Consider the following 13,698-nt stretch of genomic DNA (forward strand, 5'->3'; position numbering starts at 1 on the left):
TGGTCGAGGAGGACGAGGATGACGAGGATTTGTGCTGGGTGAGTAAAACACTTTTATAATATTTGATGGCAATTGTAATTATATTTTATCTGAAATATTTCAAACTTGTCATGTTTACATTAAATTATTTCAATTCATTTTTCACGCAAGCACAAATTCAGTAGCTACGAATAAGCTTATACAATTTATCATATTAATAATTAATTATTTAATCAATGACTCAATTATATTAATCCTTACACAATATTTTCGATGTGTTCTTCTACTGAAAATATTTATTACTATTCAAGGTATAACCTGAGGTGGTTGAAGGTGGTCGGAGGTGGACGAGGAGGAGGACGAGCTGGACGAGGAGGAGGACCAGGTGGACGAGGAGGAGGCGGGGTGGGTCGTGGAAGAGGACCTCTCCTCTCCTCAGAGGAGGGGAGGGGGAGGGGCAGGGAAGGGGGAGCGGTGGGCGGGGAGGGGGAAGGGACGGGATGGGAAGGGCTGGGAAGGGGCGGTGGGGAGGTCGGGTGGGCGGGAGGAAGGGTGGGAGGGAGGGAGGGAGGGAGGGGGGGCGGGTGGGAGGGAGGGAGGGAGGGTGGGGGGGAGGGAGGGAGGGAGGGAGGGAGGGAGTGGAGGACGGATGTCGATGCGAGCCCGTTAGAGTTACTAGAGCAGAACACGCCCGCCCGCCCGCCCCTTCCCACTCCCTCCCTCCCCCCCCTCCCTCCCGCCCCCCCCTCCCTCCCTCCCTCCCACCCTTCCTCCCGCCCACCCGACCTCCCCACCGCCCCTTCCCAGCCCTTCCCATCCCGTCCCTTCCCCCTCCCCGCCCACCGCTCCCCCTTCCCTGCCCCTCCCCCTCCCCTCCTCTGAGGAGAGGAGAGGTCCTCTCCCACGACCCACCCCGCCTCCTCCTCGTCCACCTCCTCCTCCTCCTCGTCCACCTGGTCCTCCTCCTCGTCCAGCTGGTCCTCCTCCTCGTCCACCTCCGACCACCTCGGGTGATACCTGGAATAGTAATGAATATTTTTAGTATAGGAACACATCAAAAATATTGTGTAAGAATTAATGTAATTAATCAATTAATTAATAATATAATAAATTGTACAAGATTATTCATAGCCACTGAATATGTGCTTGCACGAAAAATGAATTGAAATAATTTACTGTAAACGTGACAAGTTTGTAATATTTCAGATGAAATATAATTACGATTGCCATCAAATATTATAAAAGTGTTTTACTCACCCAGCACAAATCCTCGTCATCCTCGTCCTCCTCGACCACCTCCGACCACCTTCAACCACCTCAGGTTATACCTTGAATAGTAATAAATATTTTCAGTAGAAGAACAAATCAAAAATAATGTGTAAGGATTGATATAATTTTTTTATCGACATATTTTACCAAAAAGATTATGAGAAGATTGTGAAGTTATGGAAATTTTATTGGCGCACTGACAGCTACCGAATTAGGGCTTGCGCGAAAAACGAATTGAAATAATTCATTGTAAACATGAACCAGGAACCACGGAGCGCTCATCCTGGAAGTCGAGAAATTTTATTAGCGGACTGACAGCTACCGAATTTGGGGTTGCGCGAAAAAAGAATTGAAATAATTTATTGTAAACATGAACCAGGAACCACGGAGCGCTCATCCTGGAAGTCGAGAAATTTTATTAGCGGACTGACAGCTACCGAATTTGGGGTTGCGCGAAAAACGAATTGAAATAATTTATTGTAAACATGAACCAGGAACCACGGAGCGCTTATCCTGGAAGTCGAGAAATTTTATTAGCGGACTGACAGCTGCCGAATTTGGGGTTGCGCGAAAAACGAATTGAAATAATTCATTGTAAACATGAACCAGGAACCACGGAGCGCTCATCCTGGAAGTCGAGAAATTTTATTAGCGGACTGACAGCTACCGAATTTGGGGTTGCGCGAAAAACGAATTGAAATAATTTATTGTAAACATGAACCAGGAACCACGGAGCGCTCATCCTGGAAGTCGAGAAATTTTATTAGCGGACTGACAGCTGCCGAATTTGGGGTTGCGCGAAAAACGAATTGAAATAATTCATTGTAAACATGAACCAGGAACCACGGAGCGCTCATCCTGGAAGTCGAGAAATTTTATTAGCGGACTGACAGCTACCGAATTTGGGGTTGCGCGTAAAAAGAATTGAAATAATTTATTGTAAACATGAACCAGGAACCACGGAGCGCTCATCCTGGAAGTCGAGAAATTTTATTAGCGGACTGACAGCTACCGAATTTGGGGTTGCGCGTAAAAAGAATTGAAATAATTTATTGTAAACATGAACCAGGAACCACGGAGCGCTCATCCTGGAAGTCGAGAAATTTTATTAGCGGACTGACAGCTGCCGAATTTGGGGTTGCGCGAAAAACGAATTGAAATAATTTATTGTAAACATGAACCCGGAACCACGGAGCGCTTATCCTGGAAGTAGAGTTTCACCGCGTAGCGGACCCGAAGCGCGGGATCCGGGAGGTTGAGAACCCGGTACTCGAAATTTGCGGAGCGCGACTCTTATCCGTCCGCTCTACTGCGCGGTTGTTACCCGACTGAGGAACTCGGCTAGCCGATTTTAGATTGGTGACGTCACTTTCCGAACATCCGAAAATTCAAACTCTGGTTTCGAACTGTAATACTAGGTATGATGATGTATGATGTATGATGTACGATGTATGATGTATGATGTATGATGATATGATATGATGTATAATGATTTTAGCTTTCACATTTCATACAAGAAATACACACTTCATCTCTCCTGCCGATTCCAGACACAAGCGGCCAGGCCCTTCGATGGTCAGCCGTTGACTGAAGATGTATCCTTCGGTTAACGGGTCAGCTGATAACGCTGCCGTTCTGCGACAGTTGGATGATGAAAAATTTCGCTCGTATCTTTCAAATGTGTGTTAAAATACACTCGAAGTGTTGAGAAGCTTCGTTCTTTCTCTCCCTATCACCTATTTAGGTCTTCAAATCACTACGCAGCGTTAAATACTGTCTCATATACGAAGCATCCATTTCATCTCGTTCAAAATTAGCGCATCCGTGATGTATTACCGTTACTCTGAATTTTTTTCCATCCGAATATTTTTCGAAAAATAAATTCTGCTCCTCCACCCAACGCAGATACTTCACTTGCGACCAGCTAAAACAGCGTTTCGATTCTATGCCTATGAAAATTCAAGATCGAGAGGGCAAATGAAAAGTTATTGGAATAATTATAAATACTAATGTTATGGAATACATCAAGCGCGCGTCGAATAGAATCTCATTTCGAAATGAATAATTCTTCTCTTTTCATATCATAGCTAATCTAGTAATATAGGTAAATAGGATGGTTGGAGGTGTTCGGAAATGGTAGGAGGTGGTCGGCGCTGGCAGAAGGTGATAGGGGGTGATCGAAAGTGGCCATTGATGGTCGGAGGTGGCAGGGGGAGGTAGGAGGTGTTCGAAAATGGTCGTACATTTCATAAGTTAAAGTCGACGATGATCCGGCGCATCAATTTTATCGTTACAGATTTTCGTTTCCCATGAGGCATAGAGTATTCAACAACGATAATGCAATCCTTAAAATTCATCATTCATCTCTGTCTGGAAAGCTGATTCGCAAGGCGTGGTATTCTAGATATATCAAAACTAAGCTAGCGGCACGTGTTTGCATTGTTATAAAAATACCCGTACTCTACATACACTGTTTCTAATCTTTTGCTACATTTGGTTTAATCCCCATGCTTCCACAGCACGAATAGTCGGAAATGTTTTTGATTATCAATAATAAAATAAAAGAAGTAACAAAGCTTAGATTTATTGTTAAAGCTCTAATGAATACATCAAACTGCGGTCGAATCAATTCATTTATTATTTGCACATGACCTCTGTATATTTGATAAATTATTCCTAAATACATTGAAACATATGTATTTATAATGAAATATCATGCAATGGGCTGTGTAAACTATAAACTATAATTTCTATCAAATAGCTGCTTTTGTGTCAACAGGGCTTTGAGACTCAGTTAAGTTGGATCTCGATTTTTGCCATCGTATGTAGGACATTGGGTTACAAGAACAAATGCGAATTACGAACAACTCCGTATTAGAGATAAGGATATTTTAGTTCAAGTATACCTATACACAGAAATCCGTATGTGAATATACTAAAACCTCTATGTTTATTGTAAAAGTCTAGTTTTAAATATGTGCATATATGTATATACACATTCATAAGTATATATGTACATATACACACATACATGTACATAAATAATTGCCAAGAAAAGAGAAACAGTCGCAACTTGTCGCAAATAGAGTAAAGCGCAAGATTAATAATATACAAATTACACAAGCGCACCATAAAACATGGCAAGGGTAATCCTAGTGCAGTGATTGTATAAACTGAAGAAATATACATTTACATATACATGATATAAGTTAATAGACTAGAAAAGGGTATTTAGAGAGCTTATCTAATTCCGATCTTGTCACAATAGATCATTAACATAATCGATATACGGTTAAAGCTGTATTAGCTACATTTACTATTAGAGATAATATTTTTTATCCATTTTTATAGTTATTTAATTTCTTCTACAACAATTTTTCAAACTTCACCGCAAAATGCCCAAAGAGTTCTCGTAGTGCAAATACGAGTCCAATTACCTTACAGATGGCATTACATTGATTTTTGCCTTCTCGCGTCGAGTTATAAATACAGAGAAATCTCAATGAGAGCTCATTTATATAAGATTTATTGCAGTGCTATATTCGTAGATGTACATGTTATTCTATCTTATATACTGTCCTAAATTTTAAACACACAGCACAACAATGGCTGAAAGCACAATGGCAAGAAGAGAGGAGCAATCTGCATCTTAATAAATCTTTTCTTCTGCATACGTAGCGGAGCGATGTCACGTCGGAGGATATGTACTAGTGGATCACTAGGTGGGGCACAGATCTGAAACATAATTATGTTAAAAGTCTTCAACATCTCTTACAGAAGGTAGGTACGTTGCCAGACCTTATATACCAACAATGAATATTCATGGAGGCTATATTCATAAATACTTACAAAAGTAAGCTAATATTTTACTCGCAATTGCTTATTACTGATAACTTGATATGATTACAATTTTGTTTATTACGGTTTACTTATTTTCAGACAATCCTGAAGTTGTATTCCAAGTTTTTCTAAAAATTCATCGCCTGAATAACATTACGAACTTCAACCTCACGATAATAACGGGACCGTGAAATATACAAGTGTTTATCTCGCACGGATCCAAGACAAGGTGAAAGAAATCAACCCACCTTTCAATATGTAGTCCGTTGATAATGTGGGCACCGTTGGACTATCCTCATTAATAGCCTTTAATACTGAAAACAAAAACATATTATTAATTTCGAATGACGTTATTAAGTAATTGTTGGTACTGTTACCAAGAACTTGTAAAACTTACTCTTAATGAGGACTTGTAAAGCTTGATTATCAGGTGGGCCACTGTCCATGTGATAAGGTATCACTGTTGTAAAATACTGTAAATTATCGATATATTTTTGTCTGGTTAGAAACGTATCTCATAGGTCTAACAAGATTGACAAAGTACTAATCAGACTTTGCTCGTAAATCTAAGATGCCTACCTTGGAATCTTGTATGGATCTATGCTGCGGCAAAGGGCTATTACTATTTTCTATTCGGTTTTTCTTCTTTGTCACCCTACCCTCCCCCCCCCCCCCCCCCCCCCCGCACCGTGCCTCTATTACCACTACCACTCCTATTTCTACACCTACATCTGATCCTACTCCTACTTCTACTCCTGATACTACTTCTTTCCCTGATACTACTCCTACTCCCGATCCTGATCCTACTTCATCAAATATTATAATGATGCTAAACTCACCGAGCACAAATCCTCGTCTTCCTCGTCCTCCTCCTCGTCCAGCTCGACCGCCTCCATCTACCGCTCACCACCTTCAACGACCACCGCTAACCACCTTGGGTTATACCTGGAATAGTGATAAATATTTTTAGTATAAGAACACATCAAAAATATCATGTAAGGATTAATATAATTAATTAATAGATAATAAATTTTATTAGCGCATTTGAAGCTACTGAACATGGTCTTGCGCGAAAAATGAATTGAAGTAATTTATTGTAAACATGACAAGTTTGAAAAATTTCAAATACAATGTTAATGCAATTACCAATAAATATTATCAAAATGTTTTACTCACCGAGCACAAATCCTCCTCCTCCGCGTCCACCTTGTTCTTCTCATCTTCCTCGTCCTCCTTCTCGTCCACCTCCAACCACCGCCAACCACCTCCACCAACCACCGATAACCACCTCGGATTATACCTGGAACAGTAATAAATATTTTCAGTATAAGAACACACCAAATATACTATATAAGGACTAATGTAATTATTCAATCAATTGATAATATAATAAATTTCACTAGCGCAATTATAGCTACTGAATATGTGCTTGCTTCAAAAATGAATCGAAATAATTTATTGTAAACATGACCCTACATGACATAACCCTACCCTAACTCACCCTACCCTACCCTACCTTACCGCCCACCATAGCCTTACCTACCCCACCTCATCCCACCCCCCACCTCTCACGAGTACACGGTACTCAAGATCCTACTCCTCATTCTACTCTCACTCGTACTTTTCCTCCTACTCCTGATCCTACTCTAACTCCTTCTCCTGATCCTACTCCTACTCCATCAAATATCACGGAATGTTATTCTCACAGTGGACAAATCCTTGTCATCGTCGTCCTGTTCCTCGTGCACCTTGATCACCTGCAACCACTGCCAAACATCTCCAACGACCACCGATAACTTCATCTGGTCGTACCTCGAATACTAATAAATAATTTCAGTATTAGAACACAATAAAAATATTGTGAAAGGATTGATATAATTTTTTCATTGACACATTTTACGAGGATTGTGAAAACATTACGAAACATTACAGAAATTTCACTAGCTTATTGGACCAAGCAAAAATCAGAACACGTCAAGAATGTCGTGTAAGTACCAGTATAATTTTTTCACTGTCATATTCTACCAAGAAGATTCCGACAAAATTATAAAAAATTATAGAAATATCATGAACGCATCGATAGCTACTGAATTTGTGCTCGCGTGAAAAATGAATTGAAATAATTTATTCTGAACATGGCAAGTTTGAAAAGTTTTAGACAGAATATATTTGCAATTGCCATTAAATATTATAAAAATGGTAAACTCACCGAGCACAAATCCTCGTCCTCCTTGTCCACCTTGTTCTCCTCGTCTTCCTCCTCCTCCTCCTCGTCCACCTCCGACCACCTTCAACCACCGTCAACCACCTCCAACAACCACCGATAACCACCTCGGGTCATACCTGGAATAGTAATGAACATTTTCAGTATGAGAACAAATTAAAAGTATTATATGAGGATCAAAAGAATTAATTAATAAATCAATAATATAATACATTCCATTAGCGGATTTATAGCTACCGAATTTTTGATGCCACATGATTACAATTGTCATTAAATATTGATTCATTATTTAATACACGACCTGACCCTACCCCGCCACACCCCACCTCACCTCATCCCACCTTTCCGCCCTTTAACGCTCCTACCCTTTTATTCACACTCCTACTATGACTCCAGATCCTACTTCTACTCCTACTCTACTCACAATGCTACTCCTGATCCTACCTTCACTGCTACTCCTACTTCCTACTTCTATTCCTATGCCTACTCCATCTCCTACTTTTAATTTTAACTCCTATATCTACTCCATCTCCTCTGCTACTTCCAACTCCTGTTCCTACTCTATCTCCTACTACTGCTACTCTTACTTCCACCATAACTCCGACTACTCCTTCTCCCACTCCTACTCCCTACTCCTACTTCTGATTCTACTCCTGATCCTATTCCTATTCCATCAAACATCATAAAAATGTTATACTCGCAGTGCACAAGTCCTTGTCATCGTCGTCCTTTTCCTCGTGCACCTTCATCACCTACTCTACCCTACCCTACCCTACCCTACCCTACTCTCAAGTACGAGTTACTCACGATCCTACTTCTCATTTTTCTCTCACTCGTACTTCTCCACCTGCTTCTGATTCTACCTCTACTCCTACTCCTTTTTCCTACTACTATTCCGATTCCTACACCATCTCCTACTCCTATTTCTTACTCCATCTCCTACTATTGCTACTCTTACTTCCACTTTAACTCCTACTACTCCTTTTCTCACTTCTACTCTCACTCCTACTTCTGATTCTACTCCTGATCCTACTCCATCTCCCACTCCTGATCCTACTCCTACTCCTACTCCATCAAATATCATACAAATGTTATCCTCACAGTGCACAAGTCCTCGTAATCGTCGTGCTTTTCCTTGTGCACCTTCATCACCGCAACTACTGCCAACAACCTCCAACGACCACCGCTAACCACCTCTGGTCATACGTCCAATACTGATCAATAATTTCAGTATCAGAACACAAGAAAAATATTGTTGAAGGAGTGACATAATTTTTTTATTGACACATTCTACGAGGATTATGAAAAAATTATGAAACATCACAGAAATTTCACTAGCGTGTTGGAACAAACAAAAATTAGAACACTTTAAGAATGTTGTGTACGTACTAATATGATTTTTTCACTGACACATTCTACCAACAAGATTATGATAAAATTATCAAAAATTATAGAAATATCATGAGCGCATCGATAAATACTGAATTTGTGCTCGTGCGAAAAATGAATTGAAATAATTTATTGTGAACATGACAAGTTCGAAAAATTTTAGATATAATATAATTACAATTGCCATCGAATATTATATAAATGTTAAACTCACCGAGCACAAATCCTCGTCCTCCTCGTCCATCTTGTTCTCCTCGTCTTCCACGTCCCCGTGCTTGTCCACCTCCGACCACCTTCAACCACCGCCAACCACCTCGGGTCATACCTGGAATAGTAATAAATATTTTCAGTATGAGAACACATCAAAAATATTATGTCAGGATTTTTATACTGAATCAATTAAGCAATAATATAATAAATTTCATCAGCGCATTTATAGCTACCGAATTTATGTTCACTCGGAAAATGAATTGATATAATTTATTATAAATATGACAAGTTCGAAAGATTTTAGATACCACATAATCACAATTGCCATTAAATATTATAAGAATATTAATTAATTAATTAATAATATAATAAATTGTATAAGATTATTCATAGCTACTGAATATGTGCTTGCACGAAAAATGAATTGAAATAATTTATTGTAAACGTGACAAGTTTGTAATATTTCAGATGAAATATAATTACAATTGCCATTAAATATCATAAGAATATCAATTAATTAATTAATAATGTGATAAATTGTATAAGATTATTTATAGCTACTGAATATGTGCTTGCACGAAAAATGAATTGAAATAATTTATTGTAAACGTGACAAGTTTGTAATATTTCAATGAAATGTAATTACAATTGCCATTAAATATTATAAAAATGTTAAACTCACCGAGCAGAAATCCTCGTCTTCCTCGTCCTCCTTCTCGTCCACCTCCGACCACCTCCAACCACCTCGAACAACCACCGATAACCACCTCAGGTTGTTCCTCGAATAGTATTAAATATTTTCAGCATAAAAACACGTTGAAAATATTGTGTAATGATTAATATAATCAATTAATTAATTAATAGTAGAAAAAATTTCAGTAGCGCATTTATAGCTGCTGAATTTGTGCTTGCGCGAAGAATGAATTGAAATGATTTTTTGTAAACATGAACCAGGAACCACGGAGCGCTTATCCTGGAAGTCGAGTTTCACCGCGTAGCGGACCCGAAGCGCGGGATCCGGGAGGTTGAGAACCCGGTAGTCGAAATTTGCGGAGCGCGACTCTCATCCGTCCGCTCTACTGCCTGGTTGTTTCCCGACTGAGGAATTCGGCTAGCTGATTTGAGATTGGTGACGTCACTTTCTGAACATCCGACATCCAAACTTTGGTTTCGACCTTTAATACTATGTATGATGATGTATGATGTACGATGTTTGATGATATTATACGATGTATAATGATTTTGGTTTCCACATTTCGTACAAGAAATACACACTTTATCTCTCCTGCCGATTCCAAACTCAAGCTGCTAAACCCTTCCATGGTCAGCCGTTGACTAAAGATATATTCTTCAGTTGACGGGTCAGCCAATAACCTATATAATGTTACAAATCCCGTTTACATATGCATGTAAGTATAACGTATTATTATTTTATGATAATAAATTTCGTCAAAAAGTACCACAGACAATCAGCTAAGTGCTAATAGATTTGAAACATGACGCACAGCAATTTTAGCTCTAATCGAATTACGTTTCTGTCATGTATTCCTATGTATACTATGCCAACTACTCACCAATTGCAATTTGTTGATCCTGGTCGTTCCGTTTTTTTTCGGATGCAAAATGTTATCTGAAGCATGCATATTGGTTTTATAGTACAAAACATGACGTTCTCAATAATCAAACTTGTAAACTTGAAAATTAGTCCTCAAAGTCAAAAGTCACCAGGTCAAGGACCTGGAGAGCCAGAACTACAGAGCGCTTATCCTGAAGTCGAGTTTCACCAGGTAGCGTACCTGGAACGCAGGATCCATGGAACGCTTGTCCTGGAATTCAAGTTTCACCAGGTAGTGGACACGGAACGTAGGAACCACAGAGCGCTCGTCCTGGAAGTCAAGTTTTACCAGGTAGCGTACCTGGAGCGCAGGAACCGTGGAACGCTTTTCCTGGAATTCAAGTTTCACCAGGTAGCGGACCTGGAGCTCAGGATCCAGGAGGTTGAGAACCCGGTACTCGAAATACGTAGCGGACCCGAAGCGCGGGATCCGGGAGGTTGAGAACCCGTACTCGAAATTTGCGGAGCGCGACTCTCAACCGTCCGCTCTACTGCGCGGTTGTTACCCGACTGAGGAACTCGGCTAGCCGATTTTAGATTGGTGACGTCACTTTCCGAAGATCCAAAAATTCAAACTTTGGTTTCGAACTGTAATACTAGGTATGATGATGTATAATGTATGATGTATGATGTATGATGTACGATGTATGATATGATGTACTCGTATAATGATTTTAGTTTTCACGTTTCAGACAAGAAATACACAATTTATCTCTCCTGTCGATTTCAGACTCAAGCTGCTAAACCCTTCCATGGTCAGCCGTTGACTAAAGATATATTCTTCAGTTAACGCGTCAGCTAATAATGCTACCGTTCTGTGATAGTTGAATGATAAAAATTTTTGCTGGTTCCTTCCAAATGTGTGTTCAAATACACTTGAAGTTTTAAGAACCTTTGTTCTATCTTTTCCTACAAAAAAAAACCGCTGGCAATCATCTTTTTAGGTCTTTAAATCAGGACACTGCGTTAAATTCTGTCTCATATAGGGAGCATCTATCTCATCTCGATCAAAATTAGCGCATCCGTGAAGTATTACAGTTACTCTGAATTTTATTCCATACGAACACATTTCGAAAAAGAATTCCACTTCGCTACCCAACGTAGATACTTGCGACTAGCTAAAACAGTGTTTCGATTCTATGTCTACGAAAATTCAAGACCGGGAGAGCAAATGAAATGTTGTTGGAATAATTATGAATATTAATGTTATTGGATACGTCGAGCGCTTATAATCGTATAGATTCCCATTGCGAAACGACTAATTCTTCTATTTACATATTGTACCTTATTATTGTATATAATCCAGTTTGCCTCCTGGAAAATTATAAAATTTATAGTATGCATCACATATCAATCGTAAATGGATCATATTTATCAATATCGTACATGGACCGCATATACATACCTATATCCTTTTATTTATCATATACTTTTTGGTCTCTGCATCACTATTACATCTGATCTATTATTATTCGTGATCTGTGTATACATTATTTTCTCGGGAACCTATACTTTTATTAAATCACTGTTTTGCTACGAATTTTTGAAGAAATTTGTTCTCATTAATAATTTCTTGTATCGCCGACAAGCCGGTAAGTACACACAGGCTAAGTACTGGCTTTGGCTTACCATTTCGAAGACTGTGTTACTGGGAAGGTGAATGTATCTCTCTGATGTTCTGTAATAAGTTCTCAATTCTACCGTTGGAACATAATATCAGGGGGCGCAAGCGCACAACAATTTTTGGTTGTCACACCAAAGGCCATTAGGGCAACTGTCTTTATATACTTCAGTCAACGCTTTAAGTAGCTCAGCTATATCCGAACCACGAGTTCGAGTAGCTTGATATTCTCTTTAGCGGAAGTAACTTCGTAACTGGATAGCTGTTCTTATTTTCATCATGATTTTTGTTATCTTTGGACGTCAGGTGCAGTTGATTCTCGAATAATCTAAGTAAGAAATGGTACCCTAACTCTCCTGTCTTCTCTCTGCATTTTAGCTCTTGACCGTGTGATTTCTCCAATCAAATCTCTATTGTCTTATCTATATCGCATTTCTGGTGTCTAATTTGCGAATCTTCTTCTATCTAATATGGCAATTCTCTACTTATCGTAGTATCTGGTCTGGTATCGTAACTTCTCTTATTATACCGTCGCTCATGCTTACAAATTTCTTGTACTTTGTTCTTTCACGTACTATTTCGTCCTATATCTGATAATTTTATCTTTATCATACCTTGATTTTTCTTCAATATCTTGTTTGTAATAAGTGAGTTGGTTCATCGCTAAACATCGGTAGTATCGGTATCAAAATCGTAGAGTCACTTTAACATCATTTATTCTCGTAAACATTGTTAACTCGTTTTTCTACATCGAATTCTTTAACTATTGCAACCGATCCCCCACCGCTAAAGTCTGGGAATTTTTATAAAATGACCGGGAAAATGCAAGAATTATACGGGAATTTTCAAATCCCGTGTCGTTATACACCCTGTATAATACACATAATACACAGATTTTGTTCAGAAATTTTATTTTTTTTCTACGTACACTAGCTGACTACTTTTGCATGCGTTTGGGAATTAGGGTGAATAGACTTAAAATGATGTTTCATATTTCAATTCGAACCACCTGAAATATTTCACAATAACAGTGGTTTTTATTATTTTCTGGCGAACATATGAGGTTACTTTTTTATTTTTATTTGTTTATTTAATTATTTTCTTCCGCGCATTTATTCTTTAAAATACTGCGTACATTACGTGTACATAGCTTATTATTATATAGAGTCTGTTCGCGTTAAGACGGCCGAATTTCGATCACTTGTGATTATAATCTAACAATATAATATGTAGTATATGTATTAAAATTTTTTTGTCAGTCGATCATTCCGACATGATCCAGTTTTGTTTTTTTCTTCATTATCTTCTTGACAATTATAATCTTATAGCAAAATTTTTTTTACTTGCAAATCTCTTGAAGGTATGCAATAAACTTCGTGTGAATCTCTCGTCCCTCAAATCGTTCACACGTTGTATAATAATGAGTGAATTGCTAACAACTGAATGGTTTAATGCGCATGCGCTAAATTATGACAGCAATAGCAGTTTTTCTGCCAGAGTGACCAACATTCACAAATTCAGATGACAGGTCGTCGCGATGTACGTAACTTC

The 13,698-nt window shown here is 38.9% G+C and overlaps 1 protein-coding gene across 2 annotated transcripts in view; it reads right to left on the reverse strand.

The window, feature by feature from the left end:
- Positions 1-3,897: 3,897 nt before the first annotated feature.
- LOC124221122 (rRNA 2'-O-methyltransferase fibrillarin-like) overlaps positions 3,898-13,698 on the reverse strand; it is a 292,337-nt gene continuing 282,536 nt past the window's right edge. The window contains exons 7-16 of one of the 2 annotated variants that reach the window (XM_069137448.1): positions 9,594-9,645; positions 8,916-9,026; positions 8,414-8,526; positions 7,298-7,431; positions 6,795-6,908; positions 6,265-6,388; positions 5,928-6,033; positions 5,486-5,561; positions 5,337-5,402; positions 3,898-4,983 (exon numbers count right to left, since the gene is read on the reverse strand). In XM_069137448.1, the coding sequence (XP_068993549.1) occupies positions 8,513-8,526; positions 8,916-9,026; positions 9,594-9,645 (177 nt within the window). In that variant the 3' untranslated portion in view covers positions 3,898-4,983; positions 5,337-5,402; positions 5,486-5,561; ... (3 more) ...; positions 7,298-7,431; positions 8,414-8,512. Of the gene's footprint in view, positions 4,984-5,336; positions 5,403-5,485; positions 5,562-5,667; positions 5,726-5,927; positions 6,034-6,264; positions 6,389-6,794; positions 6,909-7,297; positions 7,432-8,413; positions 8,527-8,915; positions 9,027-9,593; positions 9,646-13,698 lie in introns of those variants that run through there. The other variant, XR_006883743.2, reaches the window with a different exon arrangement.

The sequence above is a fragment of the Neodiprion pinetum genome, chromosome 6 (genome assembly GCF_021155775.2).
Source record: "Neodiprion pinetum isolate iyNeoPine1 chromosome 6, iyNeoPine1.2, whole genome shotgun sequence".
NCBI lineage: Eukaryota > Metazoa > Arthropoda > Insecta > Hymenoptera > Diprionidae > Neodiprion > Neodiprion pinetum.